At 44.0% G+C, this 26,835-nt stretch overlaps 1 protein-coding gene across 1 annotated transcript in view; it reads left to right on the top strand.

The window, feature by feature from the left end:
• LOC145404627 (BRCA1-associated RING domain protein 1-like) overlaps positions 1 to 26,835 on the top strand; it is a 93,026-nt gene that overhangs the window by 34,112 nt on the left and 32,079 nt on the right. The window contains exons 6-8 of the mRNA XM_080276149.1: positions 19,841 to 20,291; positions 23,390 to 23,470; positions 25,634 to 25,830. Coding sequence (XP_080132275.1) covers positions 19,841 to 20,291; positions 23,390 to 23,470; positions 25,634 to 25,830 — 729 coding nt within the window. The remainder of the gene's footprint in view (positions 1 to 19,840; positions 20,292 to 23,389; positions 23,471 to 25,633; positions 25,831 to 26,835) is intronic.

Genomic DNA, 26,835 nt, shown 5'->3' with positions numbered 1-26,835 from the left:
CAGTAGTTTTTACCTTCTGGATTTTGCAATATCTTATAAGTTAAGCTCTGGAACCAGGAATTCCAGTAGTTTTTACCTTCTGGATTTTGCAATATCTTATAAGTTAAGCTCTGGAACCAGGAATTCCTGTAGTTTTTACCTTCTGGATTTTGCAATATCCTATAAGTTAAGAATTGCTAAATCTTCGCTGCTGGACTTGGTATCCCAATACGTGAAGGGTTGCTAAGGAGATTTATTACATTCTTGTTAGTATTCGCTAGAGGATCCTTCAGAATTGCAGGGTTTTCAGGAGTGCAGAGATCTTTGCTGCTGATCACAGACTTGTTGCCATTCTAAGGCTACAAATTAAAACTGAGAGATTCTCAAGATGCCAGCAAAAAAGATTCCATCTTGAGAAACTCATGGAAGAGGAGTGTGCATATGAGTATGCAGTGGCAGTCTCAGATCGGATTGAAGTGCTCAGTACTGTTGAGGATCCTGTTGAACGATGGGATACCTTTAAGCGTGCTACCCTGGCAGCAGCTGATGAGTGTGTTGGAGACCATCTGAGATCAGGGAGGGGATTCATCTCCCAGGGGACACTGACCACAGTTGAGGAGAGTCTTGCTGCCAGACTGGGTGGGGATCAGGAACAGCACAGACTTCTGTCTCGATGGACATGAGTTTCACTGAGAAGGGACAAGGAGAGGTAGGTCAGGGAAATCACTGAGGAGGTGAAAGGCTGTTTTCATGCAAATAACCTTCGACTTGCTTACTGAACCCTGAAGAAGCTTCACTTCAGACCCACCTCTCAGGCTAACTCTGTTCATGTCAGGGGCAAGTGAGTATAGAGCTCGCTGGGCTGAGTACTTTGAACAGCTGTATATGGCTGAACCTCCCAGAGGAGAGCTTCCATCGGCTGGTGTACAGCCATTGACTGCTGTCCCACCAGCTGATGAAGTCGTGTCCTCTCTAGATGAAATCAAGAAGGCAGTGGCTAGGTTGAAAAGTGGTAGAGCAGCTGGTGTTTGTGACATCCCAGCAGAACTGATCAAAGCTGTGGGCAACACCATGATGCAGTCATGAAAGTTGTTTAGCAGGCTGATACCATTCCCCTTGAAAGACAAAGGGTTTGGTCACCCCTATCTGGAAAGGAAAAGGAGGCCAACGTGACTAGTAACTATCATGGTATTACAGTGCTGTGTGTGCCAGGTAAGGTTCTTGCTCACATTCTTCTGATGCATATCTGGGACCATTTGCTAAAGTTTCAGAGACCTGAGCAATCTGGATTCATGCTTAAGAAGTCTACTGTTGACCATATCCTAGCTGTTTGAGCTCTTGTGGAATGCCGCCTTGAATTTTGATAAGGTATGCTTGCAGCCTAAGTGGATCTCCATAAGGTGTTTGACTCAGTAAATCGAGAGGTACTATGGGAACTCCTGTGACTCCGTGGGATCCCCGCAGGGATAATCCAACTGATTACTGGCTTGTACTCAAACACTGAGAGTGTTGTCAAGTGTGTGTGTGTGTGTGTGTGGGGGGGGGGACATCCAGACATCCAACTTCTTCCCAATAATTTCTGGTGTAAGACAGAGATGTGTCCTTGCTCCCACACATGTATGGATTAGGTACTGGAGCTGGCTGTGAGTCAGAAGTCACTCTGGGGTATCAATTAGCAATTTCAGGATTACTGACCTTGACTTTGCCGATGATGCAGTTATCCTAGCTAAGTCACTGGAGACACTACTGAGTGCACTTGAGGAATTTCCAAGAATGCGAAGCCACTGGGATTAAAGGTATCTTGGGTCGAGACCAAGGTCCAGACATATGTGGGCTTGGTGGATGAAGCAGCTCAGTCCATCCAAGCATATGGTGAGGATATACAAGTCTTGGAAAGATTCATTTATCTTGGTAGTGTGATCCATAACAACGGTAGATCAGATAGTAAAATCTCTCATGATATCGTTATGGCCTACAAGATTATGGATTTACTGATTTCAGTTATTTGGCTTCATTATTTGTGTAGAAGGACGAAAGTTCATATCTTCAAGGCACTGGTGCCCCCTGTCATACTTTATGGCTGTGAGACATGGACACTAAACAGTGGCTTGAAGCAGCGATTTGACTCTTTTGGTACTAAGTGTCTTTGCAGGAACATGGGATATCATTGGTACAGCTGGGTGCATAATGAGCAACTACTCCATGAGACTGAATCGAAACTTGTTATCCACATAATACTTCAACTCCAACTCCAGCTATATGGGCATGTGGCCAGCTTTCCTGAGGCTGATTCTGCTCACAGGGTGATCTCTGAACAAGTTAATCCAGGGTGGAGGAGGCCAAGGGAAAGGCCACATAACTCATGGCTGGAGCAGGTCAGTCACTTTTAAAGGGAGATACTTAGAGGAGGAAGAGTCGCTGCCTGGAGAGTTGTACAGAGGGACCCGCGTGGATGGATTTGGAGGGTGAGTGAGTCCATGTGCCCTGCGTCGTTTGTCCCATCTTGATCTTAATCTTGTTATGTCCAAGGGGTGGTTGGTGTTCATTGCTTACATAATGCCACTCAGGGGTGAGTGGGGCTGGTCACTCTTATCTTAAATGTCAGGACCAACTTGACCAGCCCTGGGTTCCTACACTCCATGCTGGGCAACACTGGATTAGATATTAGATGATGGTGATGTGTTGTCCCAGAGGACTGACTGGAGAGTGAGAGTGTAAATGTGTACAAGGGGAAGGGTGATGCCATGGAAAGAGGAAATTATAGAGGCAAAAAACTTCTGGACCTGTAATGAAGGTAATGGCGTGAGTTATAGAAGATACGATTAGAGAAGGAGTGAATATTGATGGGATGCAGTTTGGGTTTATGCCAGGCAAAGTGACCACTGATGCCATATTCATTGTTCAAGAGCTTCAGGAAAAATATATAGGAAAGGAAAGGGCTCTGTATTTTGTTTTTGTTGATTTGGAGAAGGCTTTTGACAGAGTTTCTAGGGAGGTGGTGAAGTTGTCAATGAGAAAGCCTGGGATTGAGTGGCTGGTTAGAGTGGTTTTGGCCATGTATGTAGGTGCTCACACCCAGGTGAGAGTGGATGGAGATTTGAGTGATGAGTTCTCCGTGAATGTGGGTGTGCAACAGGGGATAGTCTTCAGCTCCCTATTGTTGTTCATGGTGCTTGTGCTTGAAGCCTTCTCACATGACTTGAGGAATGGACTCCCATGGGAGATGTTGTATGCCAGTGATTTGGTGTTGGCTGCAGAGAATCAATGGGGGGCAGATGAAAGATTTAGGAAGTGGAGAGATGGTATGGGGCACAAGAGCTTGAGAGTAAATGCAGATAAAACAAAGGTGTTGGTATCTGGGGTGGTGGTGTTACTGTCAAAGAAGAGGGAGAGTGGCCATGTGCAGTTTGCCACAAGGGCGTGGGAAGAAATTCCATCTTGTGCAGCGTCTGTGATTAGTGGTTGCATAAGAGATGTAGTGGTATTAAAGGTAGACTGCGAGATAATGCTGATTTCATATGTGCGGTGTGTCTGGGAGAGCAGGTGGAGATTGTCAGGTGGGAAAGGATTGAACTTGCTGGTGAGTCTCTTGAGCATGTGGAAGAGTTTTGTTATTTGGGAGATATGTTATGTGCTGGAGTTGGGGCTGGAGCTATCTCTGTAGCTAGAGTGAGGAGTGGTTGGAAGAAGTCCAGGGGGCTGGTGCCTCTCCTGACATTGAGAGGGCTCTCCCTCCATGCTAAGAGATCTTTGTATGTGGTATGTGTAAGGAGTGTAATGCTGTATGGTAGTGAGACCTGGGCAATAAAGGAAGAGGATATTCATAGGCTCAGACATACAGAAATGACAGTGATTAGGTGGATATGCAGTGCATCCTTGAATGTGAGGCTTGGGTGGGCTAGGTTTACAATGAAAGAGTTGAGAAGAAGGATAGGACTGGAGTGTATTGATGTGATGAGGAGGGGTAGATTGAGATGGTTTGGGCATGTGGAGAGGATGGGGGATGACAGTTGGGTGCAGAAAGTGAGAAGTGTGAACGTCAGAGGTAGAATTGTGAGGGGAGACCAAAAAAGACCTGGGATGAGGTTATAGAATGTGACCTCAGGGATAAGGGTCACTGCTCCTCTGAACTGTCTGCTTGCATCCCGCCACCTCTGTGACGGGTGCATAGCACCCATCTAGCAATAAACTCTCATCCTTTTTCTGTCCAACTTTCTAATGCAAGAGTTAACTATTACTCCCAGTCCTTCATTTATGCAACAGGTCTGCTCTGAAAATGTCTCCCTCAGTCTGTATTTCCTACTTTCTATGATTTCCAGTCTTTCGAACTCAGTGTGTCCAGGCATCTTGAAATGAACGGATCTTGAATTTGGCTCTTTCATGTATTGTTTTTGTTTTTTTCTTGAAAGGAGCTGTTTTGCATTTCCTAGCCTTTGGTTCCTTCTTCCTTGCCTTTAAAAAAAAAAAAAAAAGCAGCTTGGAGAGCTGCCATTAGGTGACCAAGGCTGATGTATGGAAGCTTGTTGGAGCTTTTATAAATGAAATTATTGAAACAAAATGTAATGAGTAATCATTTTATTGCTTCCTTACAATGAAAATACAGAAACTAAAGTTATTGTGATATTTTAATGTTTTGTAATACAGTAAACGCTCAATATAGTGAACCCTTTAATTGCGAACTTCGGATAGAGCGACCCACCATTTCCAGAGCGAACTTCTGCCAGATATAACAACATTTGTTCGCTGAATGTGGCGGAAGCTCATGTATCAGCCAGCTCCCATGACTCACCATTGTGGGTGTGCCTGCCAGCCCACGTGATGGGTCACATAGGCTAGCTAACCTGCGCGCCTCACCCCTTTTCGCTTTGGGTCTTTCTCAGCCTGTGCGTAGTACTCATCCCATGTGGTTCTCTCTCACTTGTGTTACCTCTTGTACCACGTGTGACCTACATACACTACTGTATCTACCTATGGCAAGAATGGCATTCAGATCACCTAGCCCTTCACCCTCAAACAAGGGAAAGAGGAAGATTCTCTCCCTGACTGAGAAATATAAAATTTTTCATGAGTATGAGGAAGGGGCAACACGAAGTCAGCTTATGAATAAACACGACCTGAAGAAGACAACCATCCATGACCTCATCAAGGCAAAGAAGGTGAAGGAGGCCATGAAAGCAGTGGAGGCCGGTAGGAAAGGGAAGGAACTCTACCTCAAGCTACGACTTCCCATGGAAAATGTTGACGAGGCAGTGTATAAGTGGTACACACAGGAGAGAGCAGAGGGTGTTCCTGTTTGAGGTACTGTATTGATATTCAGCATGCAGTGCAGAGGCTTGCTCGTCATTTAGGCCATGACAATTTCAAGTGCAGTGGTGGCTGGCTGTGGCGTTTTAGACAGCGTCACGGTATTGTGAATAAGTCTATCATGGGTGAGCTTCTAAGCACTGACGCTGATGCAGTGGACCCCTTCATAGACCAGTTTTGTGAGCTGAAGGAGAAGGAGGGCCTCCATGACTTCCAGATCTACAATGCTGACAAAACTGGTCTTTTTTTTTTTGGAAGTCACTCCCCCAAAATACACATGCTTCCAAGACTATAAGCAGCACTCCGGGGGGGAAGAGTGCGAAGGATCGCATATCATTGTTGGTGTGCGCTAATGCCGACGGGTCCCACCTTATGAAACCAGTCGTTGTGGGTAAGAATAGAAAGCCAAAGGCTCTCAGAGATATTATGGACAAGCTTCCTACTGATTACCACAGCAACCCTTCTGCCTGGTTTACCCAGGATATAATCAACAACTGGTTCCATCACAGTTTTGATCCCTCCGTTCGGCAGCACCAGGCCTGGTATGGCATCAGTAGGGAGAATGTAAAGGCTGTGCTCCTCCTTGACAATGCCCCAGCCCACCCTTCCACTGCAAAATTGTGTTCCAAGGATGGAAAAATAAAGGCAATATTTCTACCACCAAACACGACTTCCTTGCTTCAGCCAGTGGACCAGGGGGTAATTGAAAGTGCCAAGAGGCACTGTCAAAATATTTACCTGGACCAGTGCTTAATGGTGACTGAGGATGATGGAGGAGGAGGGGTATGTGGACACCATGGGGAAGAAGACACTGGACAGTTTCAAGAAATAAAATATCAAAGGACACCATAATGAACTGGGCAGAGGCTTGGAAGAAGATGCCAGTGACTACTCTCCGCAGTGCATGGTGCAAGCTCCTCAAAACCCCCAAGACTCCAGCCCAGAAGCCTGAATTCAAGGGGTTGGAGCCACTGAAGGCAGCAGAAATGTTGGCTGCAGCTGGTGAAGGCTCCATCCCTGCAGAAGAGGTGGAAGAGTGGCTGGATGAGGATGGTGGTCTGCCTGGATACCACCACCAGACAGAGGAGGAAATAGTCCAGGAATTGACCACGCCTGAACCAGCTGCGGTGGAGGAAGAGGAGAGGACACATTGGCCATCCCTGTCTGCTGCCATCGATGCAGCAGACATACTCTTGGCTGTCGCAGACGACATTTGTGGGGGAAAACTCTGAGCTCCTTAGATGGATTGGTCTGGACCTGATGAGGAGAAACCAGGCCAGGCAAGTCCAGCTGAAAATTTCGGACATCTTCAAGCCTGTTGCCTTGCCTCCTGGAAACAAAAAACATACAGTTTCAGAAACTTCGAGTGTGTCTGTTGCTTCGACGTCCTCAGTGAGCCTTCCCAGTTTGGCTTCTGGTACCAGCACACCTTTCCCACTGACACGAGTGACACCAGAGCCACCAGAATTAATATTCGGTGAATCAGATGATGAATGGGTGAATAAAGTGTTATGGAAAATGTATATATGGTGTATATAGTACTATACTTAAGTGTAAATATTGTTCTGAAATGTTCAGTTTGTATTATTAAGTGTTAATATATGGAGTAGATGGGAAGTTGTTGAATGCTGTGAAGAGTATGTACGATGGTGCGAAGGCTGCAGTGCGTGTGGATGGTGAACTAAGTGAATTTTTCTCTTTGAAAGTTGGTTTGAAACAGGGATGTGTCATGTCTCCATGGTTGTTCAATCTGTACATGGATGGGGTAATAAAAGAGGTACAAGGTAGGGTAGTGGATGTTGGAGTGGCCCTGGTGAGAGAGGATAGTGTTTGGAAACTCCCTGTACTGTTGTTTGCAGATGATACTGTGTTGTTGAGTGAAGACGAAGGGGAGCTGCAAGGCTTGGTGGATGAGTTTGAGAGTGTGTGTAAGAAACGGAACCTAAAGGTGAATGTAGGGAAGAGTAAAGTGATGGTCTTTGAGAGAGGTGAAGTTAGTGAATGTACAGCGAGGTTGGATGGTGAGGAATTGGAAAATGTGAGTACGTTTAAGTATTTGGGTAGTGTGATGAGTAAGGATGGAGGTTTGGAGGGTGAAGTGCTTGAAAGGGTACAGCAGGGAAGAAAGGTTGCTGGTTCCTTGAAAGCAGTGATAAGAAACAGGGAAGTGAGCATGGAAGTGAAAAAGTTACTACATGACAGTATTGTGATACCAACTCTAACGTATGGAAGTGAAGCTTGGACATTGTTGGAAGGACACAAGTCAAGAGTGAGAGCAGTGGAAATGAGTTATTTAAGAGGAGCCTGTGGAGTCACGTGGAGAGACAGGCTGACGAATGAGGATATAAAGGAGCGTTGTGGTGTGGATGTGGATGTGATAGGAAGCGTTATGAGGAACACACTGAGGTGGTTTGGCCATGTGGAGAGGATGGAGGGTGAAAGACTGACGAAGAGAGCTATGTGAGTGAGGTGGAGGGGGGAAGAGGGAGGGGGAGGCCGAGGATGAGATGGAGGGATGGGGTGGAGAGGTATATGAGAGAGGGGGGTGTGAGTTGGGAGCAGGGGAGTGAAATGGCGGGGGACAGTGCGACTTGGAGGCGATTTGTTTGTGGCCACCCCAAACGGGATTGAGGCGTCTGGCAATAGATAGATAGATAGATTAAGTATAGTGCCCTAGTGATACAGTACAAAAATTTCTGGTGTGTACGGTGTGGTGTGGTCTGATGTACAGGTGTATTGTATGGTGCCAACATCTAACCTCTTCAGAATTCCCCTTCTGCCTCCCTTCTCTTCCTGCGGTGACCACAGCATCACTTCCTGGCACTTATCGGCATGGTAAGTGTACTGTAACAGTACTACATTATATTGTATTCGTATTATAGGTACTGTATTGTATTTATATGTACAACTTCATACGGGATGGTATTATGCGTATAACTATATAAGCTGTTGAATTCTCCATGTAAAACTTCATTGAGTAAGTTTAGGTTGTGGTTGCGCACATAGGACCGAACAACTCCACGGATATAGCGACCTAGGTTTGGTAATCCCTTGGATAATAATGACCCTCTGCTATAACAAATTATCGGATATAACGAGCCACCCCTCCCCCCGATTAGTTTGTTATATTGAGGGTTTACTGTATATTATTATACTGTATACCATTCTATAAATTGCCATCAGTAGTAATGCGGATCTTCCTTTCATGTTAGCTAAACAAAATTATATTTCAAAATAAGAATCAAATTCAGCACTAAAATCCTTAAAGTTTGAGAAATGCTGTTATGAAGAAATTGCCTATTCTGTATTTTAAAAAATATGTACAGTATTGTGTACTGATATTTAATAGTAAGAAAAAAATATAAAGGAAATTGAATTTCTAATCAAAATTTAATTGCAACTACTCACAGCTCTTGTACCATTGAAAGGAAACATTAAGCCTAAGTCATGCCAGTTATGGAACACTGCTAGTGTGCGCTGCATATGTGTGTGTGTATGATCAGTTAAACCCCTGACCCAGTGGCTCCTCCCTGTCCACCACAGCACCTTGACACAAAACTACCGTCTAAGGACAGTTACATTCTAACCACAGTGATATTATAATACTGTATTGTCGTGTCCATGCAGTAATACCCCGGCTTAGCGATGGGGGTAAAAATACCACCAGGCTCTGATACCCGATGGGCGACCCCCAGTTTAACGATAGGCCCTCTGATGTTGCTCCCAGAGACGATGGGCCGAAATTTTGAATCGCATGAATTCCCGCGGCCAGCTGAGCCCGCCTGCCTGCCAGGATGTGCAGAAACACTCGTGCAGGCCCCATAGCCATTGCTCACCCCTTGCTTACCCATATCGCTCTTCTGGCACCGGCCATCTCAGAGTGAGGATCTCCATTACGCTTGCCCACTATGCATCGTGTTGCACCACCAATGTTACACAAACTGTTATCATAGTGCATCGTAACTGTTTGAGCAGTGCCGTGAGTAGAGCAGTAATACTATTGTGTGTGGAGTGCAATATTGTATGTTTTTTGGCCCAAATAAGTATGGTAATGTCTGGTAAGGGTGCTGCACATGGTGGGGCTAGTTGTGGTGCTAGTGGAGGTCCTAGCCGCGGTGGTAAGCGGCCTGCTAGTGGTGGTGCCGGTGATGTTCCCGCGAAGTGTGCGCATAAGACTGTGTCACTGGAGGTGAAATTGGATATCCTTAAGTGGTATAACAAAGGCAAAGGTACAGTTGAACACAGAAATTGGTACCACACATCACATCGGGGCAAAGCAGCTGGTCCATCTTTACTGCGTGGCGAGTACGTGTATTTAACTCCGCCCACCAATTCACAGTCCAGACTCATGGGATTATTTCGATGAAGATTTCACACTGAAACAAGAAGCGAGTTATTTAATTGCCAATGTAATTTCAAGTATATCAGCTGTATCGTTGTTGAAATAAACACTTTACACAATATTTCCTTTATACAGTTATGTCTGTTAGATAAGGAAAGCAGTATATGTCGCTCTAGTTGTGTAGTTACACACACACACACACACACACACACACACATACAAACACCGGGATGTTGTGCGAAACACTGATGCTTAACCGAGGTGTTGTCGTCACCATTACAGCTAGGAAGGGTCAGAGTTAAGTTGGTCACGCAATGAATCGGAGAGACAGTGATCTATTGGAGAGAAGTCGTATTATCTCCCTGCGTGATACTGGTCTGTCGATACGGGGTATTGCTCATGAAGTTGGTGTATCTACCAGGACTGTGCAGAAAATGATACAAAGGTAGGAGGAAAGAGGCAACTTAAATGACATGGGTGAGTTTATATTGCAGGACACGGGTGTCAGTTCCTTTTATTTATGCATATATCCCAGCGCCACTGCTAGTAAGGTGTTGAGAATACCTGCGAATTCAAGCTAATGTGCCCAATTGACAGCAGGTAAACGTCACTGGGACAAGTAGTTGCTGTCCACATCTCGTATGATGAGCAGTTGCCTACGTGCGGTGTTAATTGACTTTTAAGCTGTTCATGGTGCAGAGATAACGAGGTATTCTCCTCCAACATGTTTATATTTTAATGTGGCAATACCTGTAATTTCTACAGATATATACCCTTACTATACGTAATTTAATAAACCGATATGTTATCACTCCAGGAGTAAGTTCATATTGCACAACCAGGGATACAGTATACTCTGTATATTTTCATCACAGCGAGGTCGGGTGCCCCTCGGGCATCTTCTCCAGAGGAGTACAATGCTATTGTCGCTGCGGTTGTAGAAGACCCCGTAACCAACGCAGTGGCCATTCGTGGTAACCTACACCTGGAGGTCTCAGCAGTGACCATAAGACGCAGACTTCATGATGCAGGTATACATCACAAGACTCCTGCGATGAAGGAGATCTTGACGGAGTGACACAAGGCAGGAGGGCTAGAGTTTGCTCAACATCATGCTGAGCAAGGCATGGAGTTCTGGGGCCGGGTTGTGTTCACGGACAAGAAATGTTTTTCGTCCATCACGCATGGCAAGCTTCACTGCTGGCGGCGAAATAAGACACGGTAAGATGACTCTAATTACGTAGTCTCTGTAAATTTGTTCCTCATTGTTGCATCATGGCCTGTTTCTTTCGACATATGTAATTGGATATGCTAGCTTCCCTATACATTTGTTTCATAATACTGTACAGGTATTGTGGAGGGTGTCCTCTATTCAAAACCCCAGTGTACACATATTACCTTTGTGTGTGTATGTATTGTTTCCCTATTATTTAATAATTACACATTGGTTTCTTACACAGATACGACCCCGCAAATATCGTTCAGGTTGCCCGTTCCGGTCACACCACCTGCAATGTACGGGGCTGGGTGTCGCTAAATGGTATGGGGGACGTCTTCCCACTGAGGGACGATTTACAGCAGCAAAATGTGTGGAGCTGTTACAAACCTCCTTCTTGCCTTCCCTTAGGGAGAAAGATTACCCTTCCCCAGAGGGACCCATTTTATTCTTGCATGACAGGTGCCCCATTCACACCGCTCATCATGTTCAAGAGTGATTTCAGGAACAAGATAACATTCAACTTCTTGACTGGCCAAGCAAAGGAGCTGATATGAATGTTATTGAACATGTATGGGCTCAAATGGTAAATGCTTGGACAATGGGGCATGAACGAACACCCCAGCAACTCATGGATCACGTCAACGCCCAGTGAGAATTATGCAGAAATAGGCCTGAACAGAGCCGCATCCTTGTATATTCCATGCCTGACTGAATGAGGGATGTTACTGAGAAAGGAGGTGGATGGACGAAATACTAGTATTACAAATAAAGGTTGCATTTTGTTTTACATAACCACTGCAGTTACACAGGATTTCCTCGGGAATTAAATAACTCTTTTTATCTATATAGAAGTTATGTAATCCTTTTCATGAACATTACCCGTATTATGAGGTACAGATTGCCACCCTTCATATGATCATATTCAATAGATGTCTTGATTCGGTTCACACTGTCCCGTAAAGAGTCTCGACTGTGTGAACTTGTGGGCGGAGCTAAACACAAGTACCCGCCGCGCAGTAAGGATGGACCGGCTGCATTGCCCCGATGTGAAGTGTGGTACCAATTTCTGTGTTCAACTGTACATGTGCTATTGCCTCAGCTCTCCACCTGGTCCAGTTGACTGTCTCCACCATCATCAAGAAGAAGGAGGCCATTAAGGCTGCTACTGGGGAAGTTGCAACCTTATCCGCCTCCTGTATCACCCGTCAGCGAAAGCCTGCGATGGAGGAGCTGGAGCGGATGCTCCACATGTGGTTGGAAGTTCAGAACCAGCACCCATGCACCAAGCCATAATATGCACAAAGGCTCTCTCGCTCTGGGACGAATTAAAGCTCAGGCATGATCTTGATGAAAGCAAGACCTTTAACACCTCTGTGGCCACTGGTGTCAAATGACGTTTAGCCAATGAATGGCCGCAGGCGTTATTTGAGTGCAGTCTATAAAAAATGGCGAAAGTTTTTGGGAAGTGAATGTTCTGAATGTATTCAGACTGACCTACACTTCACTCCCATACACCTTATCAAGCAGTTCAGAGCCTTCTGCTGTGATGAGTGGATTTTCGATTTTTTTGTCCCTGGGCATGCCTAAATAAGCACAACCACATCCATTATCTAGACCCAGGCAGAAAATATCACCTTTGTCCTCTCTTGCAAAACACACAACCACTTGCTTATGAATTAATACAGGCACAAACAAAAAAGACATGATAAGTGAGAAATACATTTTTGTCTTGATATCATTATCTATTTGCCCAGGTTTGTTGTACTGGTTTGGATCATTCGATGCAGTGCGACTTGTAGAACACTGTGAAAACTTTCGGGAAGTGAACAAACATCTGGGACATGAGACTGACCTTCACTTCACGCTTTCACACCTCATCTGTCAGTTCACCACCTGCTGCCGTGACGAGTGGATGTACGATTTTTTCGCTCATGGCCAAGCCTAAACACACATGATTTCACCCAGTATCTTGACCCAGACAGAAAATATAATCTTTCTCCTCCCTTGCAAAACACACACAACCACCCTGTTTATGGGCATAAACAAAATAGACATGAAAATAAAAGAAAAATTTTAATTTTTTTTTGGTATCTTTACCTATTTGCTCAGGTTTGTTGCACTGTTTTGAATCATTTTACATATTCTTTGCCTTTTACAAGCATAACAGGAAGGTTTTCTGTGTTCATGTGATGCTTTCGTGGATGGAAAGTGCTTCCTTCCCTTCCTGCTAATCAGCTCGTGTGAGGTGCAAATGGCAGGTCATCTTGCATTTATGACCGTGTAAAGTGTTGGGAAACATCCAGCTGTACCTCTTTTCCTTACCGGGGCAGAAAATATTTTACTTTCCCACACTCACGACAGACAGACAGCAACATATATTGCGAAAATAACAAGGTAAAATGATGAAGGTGAACGTGTTGTTATGGAAAAAATACGTTTTCCCCTGTCTGTAAATGTATTTATTTCTGCTTTGTCTCTCCGTTCGTAATATTTGGACTTATTTGTGGTTTTGAAAGTGCATTATGATTCTATTTTTGGCCATGCACGTGATGTAGGAGCGGCAAGTTGCGACTCAACTTCCCAGTTCCTAATTGGATCTGACCCTCCTTTCTCATCTCCCGTAGGAGAACCTAGCCTCGGAGGACGGGCAGTTTTCTCATTTGGGACAGAAAATTCAACCTTCTCACTCCCTTTTCCAAGCATGGACACAACGATAACGTAAAAAATAACTTGTCACTACTGTAAACCTATTTTGTATCAAAAAGGTGAAAAAATATTCATAATTTTATTTCAAGCCAATCCTAACATATTATGTACTGAAGTCATTCGAGATCATCATATCTAATATATGCACAACATTTCAGCATAATTCACATTGTTTTCGGAGGTAAAAAAAATAATGACAACACGTGCGATGTTGCAACGCAGCAGCACCTCTTGAGAGTGGATATCGATTGCCGATACTTCTGCAACTTTCGCGCTCCATTGCAAGCCACAGAATGGGTCTAGGAAACTGGGATTTGCACTGTTAGGTGCATCTGAACTTTCTCTTCAATATGGCAAGAAAAAAAAATCAATTTTTGAAACTTCAGAAAATGGCCCCTGTGTCGGCCTGGGGTGCACATAAAATTCCTGACCCACAGCCATGGAGGGGTTAAGGTGAGCCATGGGTGGTTTGACCAATTCAAGAGATGGGTAAATCTCCACCTTGTGAAAATGTACGGTGAGGCAGCAAGTGGAGATACGGTGGCAGCAGCAGCTTTTCCTGACGAGCCAAAACGCATCATCGCGAAGGGTGAATGTAATGCAAAGCAGGTGCTGAATTTTGACGAGACTGGGCCTTTTGGAAGAGAATGTCCTCCAAGACATATCTTGCAACGGAGGAAAGGTCTGCGCCAGGATTCAAGACCTCGAAGGACCGGCTGACACTGCTGCTGGGGGATAATGCCAAAGGCGACCTGAAGTTGAAGCCGCACCTAGTCTACCACTCTAAGAACCCCAGGGCTCTGGTTGGGTATGTTAAGGAGAACCTTGGGGCTATCTGGAAGTCGAACAAGAAGGCTTGGTTGACTTCAGATCTCTGTTTGTCGTACTTCCACTCATACCTCTCTTACCTCTCTTGTGTGACGAAGAGGTACGTGTCATGTGAAAATTTGGCTAACAGATTTCTCGTGGTGGTGGATAACGCGCCTAGCCACCTGCCCACGATGAAGGAATGGGCCAGCAGTATTGAGGTGGTGTTCCTGCCCCCCAGCACCACATCTTTGTTGTAGAGGATGAACCGAGGGGTGAATGCAGCCTACTACCTCTGCTGCACGATGAAGCAGTTGGTAAGACACTGCGACAGTGATGACAGGACAACAGTACAGCAGTTTTGGAAGGGGTATAACATACGCCACACCCTTGAGAATATAACTGCTGCATGGGACGAGGTTAGCCAGGCGATGATGAACAGTGTGTGGCAGAAACTGTGGCTAGAGTGTGTCCACCCCTTCATTGGCTTCCCCGAGGGCATTCAAGCTCTGCCTGTTGAATGTGTGTGGCAGGACATTGTCGAATTGTCGCGCGAGGCAGGCTTCGAAGAGGTTGACGAGGATGATGTGGAGGAAGTTCTCGAGAGCCACAGGGAGGAGCTCAGCAATGATGAGCTTTTCAATATGGAGATCCATCGGGCACACTAGGAGGCAGAGGAGGAGGAGGTTGTGCCTGAGGTCCAAGCTCTAAACATCAAAATCCTGAAGGAGATGCTAATGCAGCTGGACGAGATTATAGACTTAATGCAAACACACGACCCCCTTTCAGGACGAAGCAGGGACACAGCTATTCGGCTTGAGGAGGGGATGAAAGTCTACAGGACAATGCTGGAGGAGCAGAAGAGGATGGCCAGGCAGACTACGATCACAGCCTTCCTCAAGCAGGCCCGCACCAGACCAGCAAGTCACACAGGACCTCACTAGCCCTTGACGAGCAGAGCATCTCCCCAGCCTTCAACCAGCAGAGCATCTCCCCAACCTTCAGTCAGCAGAAAAACACCGAGGGACGTCTCCTGCCGATGACTGACCTAACCTCCAGTTGATCTCCATCTTCCATGTTACCTGTTCCTCCACTAAGGCACTCTGCCATTTCATCACTGCCTTCCTCGTCCCGGCCTTCATCTCCCACACCACCTCGGCCACTGTCTCTGTCTCCCTCGCCACGGCTAGAGCCACTGCAAAAGACTTCATCGCTACCTCATCATTCATTGCACGGTCTCCCTTGCCATCTCACCGGACATCGCAGCTGTCTCCCTCACCACCTCCTCTATCATCGCATCACACTCCATCGCCACACCCAGAGCCATCACATCGCACCTCATCGCCACCGCCCGAGCCAGTGCATTGCACTCCATCGCCACCCCCTTCTTACCCTCCCCTGGAGATCAGTTTGAGGGCTTTGAGGAGGAGGATTGAGTGTTGGGGAGCACCACATGTTCCCTTCCCTCGGGGAGGGATAGCAAGGATGATGACCAGGACCGGACATGGACTTACAAGAAGTAAGTGATGAGAGGTGTTTGATATTTTCTAACCTATTCCTTATGATTTTCAGGTTTTATTTTTGTTTTAAGTGAGTTACTTACATGTGTTAGGCTTGGGTTAGCTTCCTTGACAGCTGTTAGGCCATTTTAATTGCTTTTAAACCTGTTTTGGGGCTTATCTGGGTGGATTTTGGACTTTGTTTGGGGGGAGGGAACCCAAGGCTGGTAAACGGTCCACATTGAAATACAAGTTAAAAGTACCCCGATATATGATACCCCGCATAACGATGGGGTTTTACCTAACAAATTAGAGTGTTAAACTGGGATATGCCTATACTCTGTTTGTTTTAGTTCAAGCATTTTATCATTTGAGACAGTGAACAGAATGTGGGATACAGCCATATTTTAAAAAAGAATTATCATCCCCACCTTAGTTCATACCAGAAAACGTGACAAATAAGTGCTAGAAGACTTATAAGAGTCTAAAGAGTCAAGAGTCATTGGGTAAAACAAACGTTTATGGATTTTTTATTGCTACTCATCTGATTCCAATTATTGGATAATTTTCCATTTTCGATACAGGTACCTTTACCGATAATAATTAGCTTTTTCCATACCAATTTTACAGCAGTATTTTTCCCATAAGGTAGCCCCACAGCTGGGAAAAAAAGTCTTGGATGAAGGAGGAGAATTAAAAATATCAAGTTATCCAGTATGGACTGATCTCTGGATCATTGCAGTTGACTGTCTGATTCTTGCTCATTGTTATGCAGGTGAATGAACAAAATTTCATATCCATCATGTCTTTAAATTCAAATGATGGGGATTTTCTGAAATCCCCTTCAAAGTAGGCCCCTTCTGAATTGACATATGTATCCCAGCATTCTTTCCACTGCCTGAAGCATTTTTTCAAAGCTGGTTTTCATTGTCTCCTACAAGGGCTTAATCACATTTGTCATGATCTCTTCTCTTGTCTCAAATCGGGAACCCTTCACCAGAGCTTTGAGCTTGGGGAATAACCAAAAGTCGCACCGAGCCATGTCTGGTGAGTAGTGAGCCTGCCTGACCTATGGGATTTTGTGCATGGCCAAAAATTCTTGAATCAGTTGAGAAGAATGGGCAAGGGGGTTGTCATGGTGCAGCTGCCAACTTGCCACTTTTCAAAGGTCTGATGTCTTCCGCTGAACTGTTACAAAAACAATGGATAACGTTGAGGTTGTAATATTTGTTGATAGTCTGACCTTCTGGTGCATATTCATGATGCACAACCCCATGGTAGTTGAAAAATACTGTCAACGTGCATTTCACCTTGCTGCGGACCTGTCATGCTTTTCTTTTTGAGTAAGTCAACCTTGCCTGTTTCCGCCGGGATGACTGTGCTTTGGTTTGTGGGTCACACTCTAACACCCAAGTCTCATCTTCAGTGATAACAGTCTTCAGAAATTCTGGATCGTGATTTGTACACCCCAACATGTCTTGAGCAACATTCATCTGCAGTGCTCGTTGTGAACGTGAAAGGAGCTTTGGAACAAACTTGGTGGCAACTTGTTGCATGCCGAAATCTTCCGTTAAAATTTTATGCTCTGATTCATCCCTAATTCCAATTTCCAATCACCTGACCATTTCCTATGACCAAATCACAGACTTGACCCACATTTTCAGCACTCCTGCCCGTTGATGGCCTCCCAGGATGGGGATGGCTATCGACTGACAGTCAGCCATTTTTTAAGCGATTGTTCCACTCCTTTATTTGCGTTACCCTCATGGCTTCATTCCCCCAGATTTGGTGGATCTTCCTGATAGTTTCAGCTTGAGTATCAACTAGTTTTGGGGAAAATTTGATGCAGTAATGTTTGACTTTTTCGGTCATCATGATGAGTGTGGGAATGCGACGAGCATAAGGTGCAAGACTCATGACAACAGGCATAATCATGCATCTGCACAAAGATCCTGCACTACACTACACAAAACCCTGCCTTTATCCTCCAACTGGTTGGTGAGAGAAAAAAAAAAATGATGTCATATACTTTCTGGACAGACCTCGTACAGTGTGTGGTTGACTTAAGCTTAAGTTTGGAAGTACAGAATTTCACTTAAATCTGTTCCTTACTAACAGATACTGTATATAGGCATTATTTGGGGGCCTCAAAGTACTGAATCATCCCATACCTTTGCTGATGTCAACCTTTCCTCCCAATAGAGGTAAAAAAAAAAAGAAGACTGGTATAAAAGTTTTGCTATAGTAGGACTCGCGCTCGTTTGCGGCTGTGGTGTGGCCCGCACCTGTGTACCGTGTTGCCACGTTTTCTATACCGTTATCTCTCTCTCTCTCTCTCTCTCCTGGCGGGAGATGTGAGCCACCCTGAGTACTTTTGATTCTTTTATAAGTTATTTATAATTGTGCTTTCATTTGTTAATTTGGTTTTGTTATACAGTATTTAGTAGTAGATGGAGTGTCAAAGTTACTGTCTGCTGAGAGGTTTGTTACGTTACTGATTCATACACCCCGACGTAGTGGGGTGTGGGTGTAGGTGTGGGTGGGAGTGTGGATGTGGGTTTGTTGGGGTGGTGGTCCAGGGGGGAGGGGAAGTGTGAAGGGGGATTTGACCTGAGACACCCAGGAGGGATTAAGAAGGGAGGGAAGGGGAAGGGGGGGCTGGATTCACCTACCATGTGGTCAGTATTACAAGAGAGAGAGAGAGAGAGAGAGAGAGAGGAATTACGTGTATAGATATATGTGCATCAATAGGAACAATGTATATCAGTGTGTGCAGTATGTACAAAGGAACAAATGAATACAAAGAAGGCAGTGACAGACCTCTCTCTCTCTCTCTCTCTCTCTCTCTCTCTCTCTCTCTCCTGGCAGGAAATGTGAGCCACCCTGAGTACTTTTGATTCTTTTATAAGTTAGTTATAATTGTGCTTTCATTTGTTAATTTGGTTTTGTTATATTTAGTGATGCCGACAATGCATTCAATGCATGCCCCTCTCCTGCCTGCCTCTCTCTCTCTCTCTCTCTCTCTCTCTCTGTAGGGAAGCTATCTGTCAAGGCCACCGACTGGGTGTGGAAGTGTTGCCGCTCGTGAGTGAATAGTTTTTTTTTTTTTACTTCGGTATTGGCATATGCCTACTATTTTGTCCTACATATTAGCTTATGATTATAAATGTGATTATTCCTCGCCCTTAAAATTATGGTAAAAGCCAGTAAATGTGAGCATTTTTCCCAAGCAACACCTGTACAAGCTATGGTTGGGTCTACGGTACTTTATCTTAGGCCAGATGGGTGTGTAAGTGTTGCCACTCACAAGAATTACATGAATTATTTCTTTTACTTTGGATATTGGCATATTTCTTCTTTTTTCAGGCTCATTCTCTTATATCCATAACTGTGATATTATTACCCACCCTAAAACTACGCTAAAAACCATTAAAAGTGACTACAATATCTTTTAGCAACACTGTACAATATGTATGCCATGTTTCTGTGTTACTGTATAAATATTTTATGCATAATAAGATTACTGTTGATTCATCCATCAAAATACACAAGTGTAAGTTTTATTCATCTGAATTTATCGAATTTGTGATGCCTTGTACATAAATAGCTTCCGTTTCACATCGCAAGTTGGGGAAACGTGGCACCATTGTCCACAGGTGCGGGCCACACCTCAGCCGCAAACGGGCGGGAATCCGACTATAGAAACTGAATAATGTAATAACCCTTTTTACCATAGGTTGTATAGTACTTTTATCTTTTATTCTTGCCACCTGCATATAATTTTAAGAAGGACTTTCCAAACTGGAAAGGTTAGATATACTGTAACCTTAATAAATTTATTTATTATGAGGGGCCTTTCCCAAGTTGAATAAACTTATTTGAAGGTAGCAAGAACTAAGTGAGAAAAGATGTTACTAGATTTAAGAGGTTACTACTGTATGAAGACTCATTTTCTAATCTACTGACTAATACATACATTTTCAGTGTAGGACAAGGGTTGGAGGCCCCAGACTGTATACCCTGTACCCCAGAGAGGCAGATCAGACCATCTGTACCTCTTCAGGATTTAATCACTGCTAAGCTGCCAGAAAAATCAATTGCAGGAGTCTGTGGACAGAGCACACCTCCCCAGGTCAAAAATGAGCCTAGTAAACAAAGCATGAAAAAGATATGTAAAAAGTTGAGGACAACACCAAAGGCTTCTAACACAAAGAATAGATCAGTCAATAAGAAATCTGTAACTCCAGTGAAAATTAGTCAGGGTAAATGCAATGAAAATGCAGCAAAGACATCAAGGAGTGTCCCTGCAATATCTGAAAACACAAAGCTTACCAAGACACCACAACTCAGCATCCAGTGTATGAGTCCCAGCACTCCTGCTATCAGCAAAAGAAATACCAAAGGAGAAACACCTCTTCATGTTGCATGCATTAAGGTAATGGATTGTATATTAGTTAATGGATTGTATATCCATTTTATAGTTTTGATTGTTTGAGTAAATACTATTTTTAGCAGTGCTGATTTTGAAGAGTTACTGGTGTTGTCATAAGAGAAAATCAGAATTTTAACAATTTCAGTCAGAGGATGAAATTTTTCATTTATTTTTGTTACACCCAGACAGTTTTATTCATACTGAAAAGACTTATGGTAGTGAAGGGGTTTGTTAAGATAGTATCTAACTCTCTCTATTCAAAAAGCTTTTCTCAAACCAAATAAAATAATCTGGAAGTAGCAAGAATAGAATATAAAATACAGTATTGAAAGAGAAGAGGCCAACCTTTTTGTGTAAGGAAGATATCAAAATGTCTGGTAAGTGATGAACAGTTTCAGAACTTGTTGGGGATATGTGGATGAGGCTAAGTACGGTGCTTTCCTTTTATCAGGCGGTAGTGGAGGCACCTAATCACTTACCTCACTATAATGGTTACAGCCCACTCCTATGCACATCCCATATTATGTGAGACATATGGGCACCCTGTACTATATCCACTTTAATGGTGTAAAATTGCCTTTGTCAGTCTTGAATGCGGAGTTGTAACAAAAGATTAACGTTAAAATATGGTGCTTTCACAAAGTTCTATGGAAAGGATGTAGAATTTTTGTAAGTATTGTCTTATTCATCCATTGGACTATGAGAAATAAGCTGCAAATGAAAAAAATTCTTAATATAAAACCTTCTGAAGGCATCATCAAGAATAAAATAAAAATTGAAGATTGTCATCATATCCAAGGGAATGCAGGATGGTCTCAATGCAGCTACAGTACACCATCATATTTATATGCAGTTTGCAGTGATGTTTAATAGACAAGAACACTGGATTCCCCAAATTTTGTGATTTGACTCATGACTCTATAACTACCTTTAAAAGGCCTGAAGAAAAAGAAAAAAAAAATATTGTATGTATACTGTACTGTACATACAGTATACTGTAAACACACACACACACACACACACACACACACACACACACACACACACACACACACACACACACACACACTTGAGGTCTATCCAAAAAAGAAATAAAAAATTTAAGATAGCCCACCAACTAGCTAGCATAGTGCGATCACGACAGGAGCACAGTATAGCAGCGACTTTGAGCTTTAGTCTGACTCAAGCTGCATCACGCTACATCACTTAGTCGTCTGGGTATACACGTTTGAGTGAACGTGTTTGATGCACATGATGAATTTTCTTCTGTCTCTTCTAATGTTTGAAATTGGCAACTTGTCAGAGTGGATTTCAACTTTTTTTTTTTTTGGGGGGGGGGGGTCTACAGGGGCCAGTTCCTTAGAGTAGGGTGATTAGGGAATGATAGTCGTCTTGTGCTTCACCAAAAATTCACGGATGAGGAGTGACCCATGAACAGGTGCAATGTCTTGGTGCAGCATCCAGGCTTTGTTTGTCCATGCCTCATGCCTCTTCCTTTGCATTGCCTCCCTCAGATGCATCAGGGCGTCCAAGTAAAACTCTGTTGACTATCTAGCCATGTAGAACAAACTCATCATGAATGTTGTCCTCCCAATAAAAAAGACGATCCACATCACCTTCCCATTTGAGCGACACTAATGTGCTATTTTGTGGTTGTGGTGACGGTGTTCCAACCCACTGCAATGACTCCCTTTTTATTTTGACATTGCAGCTGTATACCCAATTTCATTACCTGGTATGACATTTTTCAAAAAGTTGAACAATCACACAGCTTTCGACTGACTGTGATGTAGGTCTCTATTTGCTTATCTGTCAGCAGACGTGGCACAAATATTGTGGCAACATGACGCATCTTCAGATTTTGGTTAAAATTGTGTGGCACAAACTTTTTCAGATGCCTGTTTCTTGGAAACTTCACGCACAGTCAGGTGACAATTTTCATGGATCACTGTAGACACTTTGACAACGTGATCATCGTCTGTTGATCTGGAAAGCCATCCTTCCTGATTGTCTTATGGATGTTCTTCCCAGTTTGAATAGCTGGAACCACTTGTGACTTTGCATACAGTATGACTCAAACAGTCCTCCCCATAAACCTGTTGCAGTATTTGAAAAGTCTCCATAAAAGTTTTTCCCAATCAGAAACAGAATTTCATGCAAACATGTTGCCCTTCAAGATTCTTCATTATTCAACTTGCAGCAAATCGCCAAGTGCACAAAAATCAGAAACAGAATTTCATGCAAACATGTTGCCCTTCAAGATTCTTCATTGTTCAACTTGAAGCAAATCGCCAAGTGCACAAAAAACTTATTCACTCTAGAGTGTGTACCTCGGTCAGTAAGTGACATGGTGTGATGCTGCCAGTGTTAAACTAAAGCCCAAAGTCGCTGCTACACAATGCTCCTATCATGATCATGCTATGCTGGCAAGTTGGCGCACTGTTTCAATAGTTCAGTTTCTTTTTGGACAGACCTGTGTGTGTGTGTGTGTGTGTGTGTGTGTGTGTGTGTGCAATATATAAACATATTCATGTCAAGAAAGGTGTCTTGGGGTGTTTGCTGAAGTAACAGTTATGCCAAACTTGAAGCGTATTGGTGAAGAAATATGACACCAAACTGAAAAGTATTTGGAAGAAAGAAAGAAACTGAGTGAACTAATACTGCAAAGCAGATCTCCACATTATGATGTGGAGACCTAGTTAAAGTGTGCAAACTACAGTCATATCTGAATAATGTTGCATTGCCACAAGGAAGCTCTTGTGTGAACAAGTGAAAATGTTTTGACACTGGATCACCATAACCTTCAAAGCTACAACAGCTTCAAAGCTGTATTGGGGATTATGAAATACTTTTACAAACACAAAGAATTTACTTCACCTGTCTCCTTATCTCCTCAGTTTATGGATATGTTGAGATAAATTCCTAATGGTCATTGGCCTTGTGTACAGGAAAACAAGAAAGGCAACCCCTACTTTCTGGAGTTTTCTCAATGAACTCATAACAGAAGAAGGATTGGTTGTTAGTACAACAAAATCTGTTACTGTGCTACTTGCTGGATGTTCTGTAGATTATATGTAAAGCATTATTTGTATTTTTGATAGGGCGAGAAAGAGAAAGTTCTTCAACTGCTAACAGAAGGAGGGAATCCTAATACCAAGGACAATGCTGGATGGACACCTCTGGTAAGATTTTGGCTTGTGCAGCACAGTACTAATAACTACAGTGTTATTCCTTTTTTTGTACTCCCAAGGTCCAGTGACATGCTGTTAGCTGAATAAAACATTTTGATGGTAGCTGGAATAGAGTATTAGTTTTGTTCTGACCAAGGGAAGGTTAATAGTGACATTAATGCTTTATTGCTCATAGCTGAGTATAATAATTTTGACATTTACCTAATATAGAGGCCTAGATTTGTCCAAACCATCAGATGTTTAATGTCAGGTAGTTCATTAATTAGCATTATTATTTGATAGTGCTCCTTTAAACTTCCATTATTAAGTTTGCACTTGAACTTAGGCCAGCACTGAGCCACATATAAAATACCTGAAGTATTCAAGCTTTCCATTATTTCATCCACTCTATTTTCCACTTCCATTGCACATATACAGTAAACTTTCAGTTACCTCTCTCTGCATTTTCCAGTATGTCATCATCCATAACAGCAAGTGACTGAATTTTCCTTAGGAAAATTTCCTGGGAAGCCCCAGAATCTATTCAGCACCATTCATCTCATCATCCAAACACAAAATCCTGACAGCTTTACAGTACAGTTAAATTTGTTTCATGCTAATTACAGTATCTAAGGGTGGTTTTCCATATCTCAAGAGTATATAGTGCAGGTATTGGGTATTATAGAAGGGTAGACCCCGTTTTGGGGGTACTACTTCACAATCATTCAGTATGTCACCATCTGACACTCCCTTAGCCACTGAACGATGGATAATTGAGAGCATACACTACTGCTTTTTTTTCTCTTAAATTCTCACTCATTTAGATCTCTCCATTCACTAGCACATCACATTGAGAGTTAGCATTCATTCTCAACAACCATGACTACAGCAGTTATAAAATGGAAGCTGAATACTAGCAGCTGATTGAAATAAAAATCAGATGATAATTACAGTAATGTGTTGCCAGATTTTCACAAAGCTGGGTTGATCCAAGTTTCTTATGTTTCTGGCATTAATAGTAAATTAATAGTGGGGTAACACTGAGTAAACAGTATTATTGTAATGTCTATCTATCTATCTATCTATTGCCAGACACCTTAATCCCATAAGTGGTGGCCACCAACAAATCGCCTCCCTGTTGCTTTGTCCCCTGCCATTTCACTGCCCTCCCTCCCCAGCTGACACTCCGCTCTCTCATATACCTCTCCGCTTCATCCCTTTGTCTCATCCTCGGCCTCCCCTTCCCTCTCCCCTCCTCCGCCTCACTCTCATCATTATTTTTGTTAGACCCTTGCTCTCCATCCTCTTCACATGGCCAAACCACCTCAATGTATTTCTCCCAATGCTTCTGTCACATCCATGTCCACACCACAACACTCCTTCGCTCCCTCATTTGTCAGTCACTCTCTGCATGTAACTCCACATGCTTCTCTCAAGTAACTCATTTCCACTGTTATCACTCTTGACTTGTGTCCTTCCAGCAAGGTGCAAGCTTCACTTCCATACATTAGAATTGGGGGAGGCGGTGGCTGAATCGGTAGAGAGGTGGCTTGCAGTCCTAATGGACCCAGGATCGAATCTCGGCTGGGGCAGGGAACAGTTTAAGGATTTGAATTTCCTAAAAGCAGACTTTCCTGATCTACCAGATGACCCGCCGACATGTCGTAAAAGTACCCCCGCTAATACCAATACACCAGTCCTGTATGAGACAGCCCTAGCATGTATTCAATATGGACGGTGGGTGTTAGCGCCGAAGTGGTGACATGTGGAGGTGTAGGAGGACTACTGGGCCTTGGGATAGGCAACTGCCCCCAAGAAATAGGCCCTGAGCCTTTGCCCAGAGTCGGACACGTAAAAAAAAAAAAAAAAAAAACTATCATGCAGCGACTTTTTTACTTCCATGCTCACTTCCCTGTTTCATATCACTGCTTTCAAAGAACCAGCAGCCTTTCTTCTGTGCTGTACCATTTCAAGTACTTCATCCTCCAAACTTCCATTCATATTCATCACACTACCCAAGTACTTAAATACACTCACATTTTCCATTTCCTCATCATCCATCGTATAGTAATGTGCGCCACTACAAATAGATACTCTGTTGGGCTGTGACCAGAGTTCTTCACCTAAATATATAGAGTACTGTACTGTACAACAATTAATCCTCTGTCTTTGCAGCATGATGCTTGCAGTCATGGATTCCAAGACATAGCAGAGCTACTACTTCTCCATGGTGCACTTGTGGATGTTCCTGGTGGTAACAATGAGAACCCTCTTCATGATGCAGTAGCACAGGGGCAACTGGGACTTATTAAGCTCCTCAGAACCTGGGGTGCAAGTGATTCTGCCAGGAACCTCTACGGACAGACACCCAGGTCACTATATTACATTTTTTTCTCTTAATTGGTCATTCAGTGCTTTAATGGAGGATGTTTGTACTTTCATTGGGATACCTTGGTCATGAACGAAGTGGGAGTGAGAGATACATCTGGACACAGTCAACTTTCTAGAGTATTGTTAACTTCATTTTTTTTTTTTTTTTTTTTTTTTTTTTTTTTTTTTTACAACTGAAAGTCTCAGAATCCATGTCAGTAATGCAGGTTAGGGCAGGCTGATATCTAAGCATTACTAGTGTGCGTGGCCCAGCATACCCCTCTCCAGATATGGCTTCAGCTTCGGCTTCATGAAGCCATGGGTTTTAGGGTGTGGCTTCGGCTTTGTAACTTTCCTAGGGCTTTGACTTTGGCTTAAAAACCATGGGGCTGGCTTCAGCCCCAATTGCTGGCCAGAGCACTAGGGCCAGAAAATATGTTACAGGAACAGAATATGTTTACAACATGTGGGACAGTGAAAACCGTGCTTCTTGACCCCTAAAAGACGAGTATCCGCATATGCTGGCCGAGGGTATTGTACTTGGGTCAAAAAGACGGGTGTCAGCATATGCGGTCACCCACCTACCACCACACCCACACACCACTCACCACCTTCCCCACCCCCAGCCCCTTGCTGCCCCCCCATCCCCAAATCCGCACATCTCCCCAACCCTCCCCACTGCCCACTACCACCCCTAACTCCCACCCTCCTCACCTTCAACCCCCCACCAACCATCCCCCATGCCCCCCACCACCCATCCCCCACACTCCCAACCACCCACATTCCTCTACAATCCTCTCCACCACCCCACCCCCAATCCCCACCACCCCCAACCCCCTACCCCTTACCCTCTGCCACCCCCATAACCATCCTACTCCTCCAACCCTCACTGCCACCACCTACCTACCACTCAATCCCCCTTCCCCACCCAACACTTCCCAATCCCCACCCATCACCCCCCTCCCCCTCCCTACACCCCACCCCCACCCCCACCTCCCCCAACTGCC

The sequence above is a fragment of the Coenobita brevimanus genome, chromosome 64, assembly GCF_032717465.1.
Source record: "Coenobita brevimanus isolate Jiangsu-jjx chromosome 64, ASM3271746v2, whole genome shotgun sequence".
Lineage (NCBI taxonomy): Eukaryota > Metazoa > Arthropoda > Malacostraca > Decapoda > Coenobitidae > Coenobita > Coenobita brevimanus.
The sequence above is the reverse complement of the archived record's forward strand: the minus strand, read 5'-3'. Positions and strand labels throughout refer to the sequence as shown.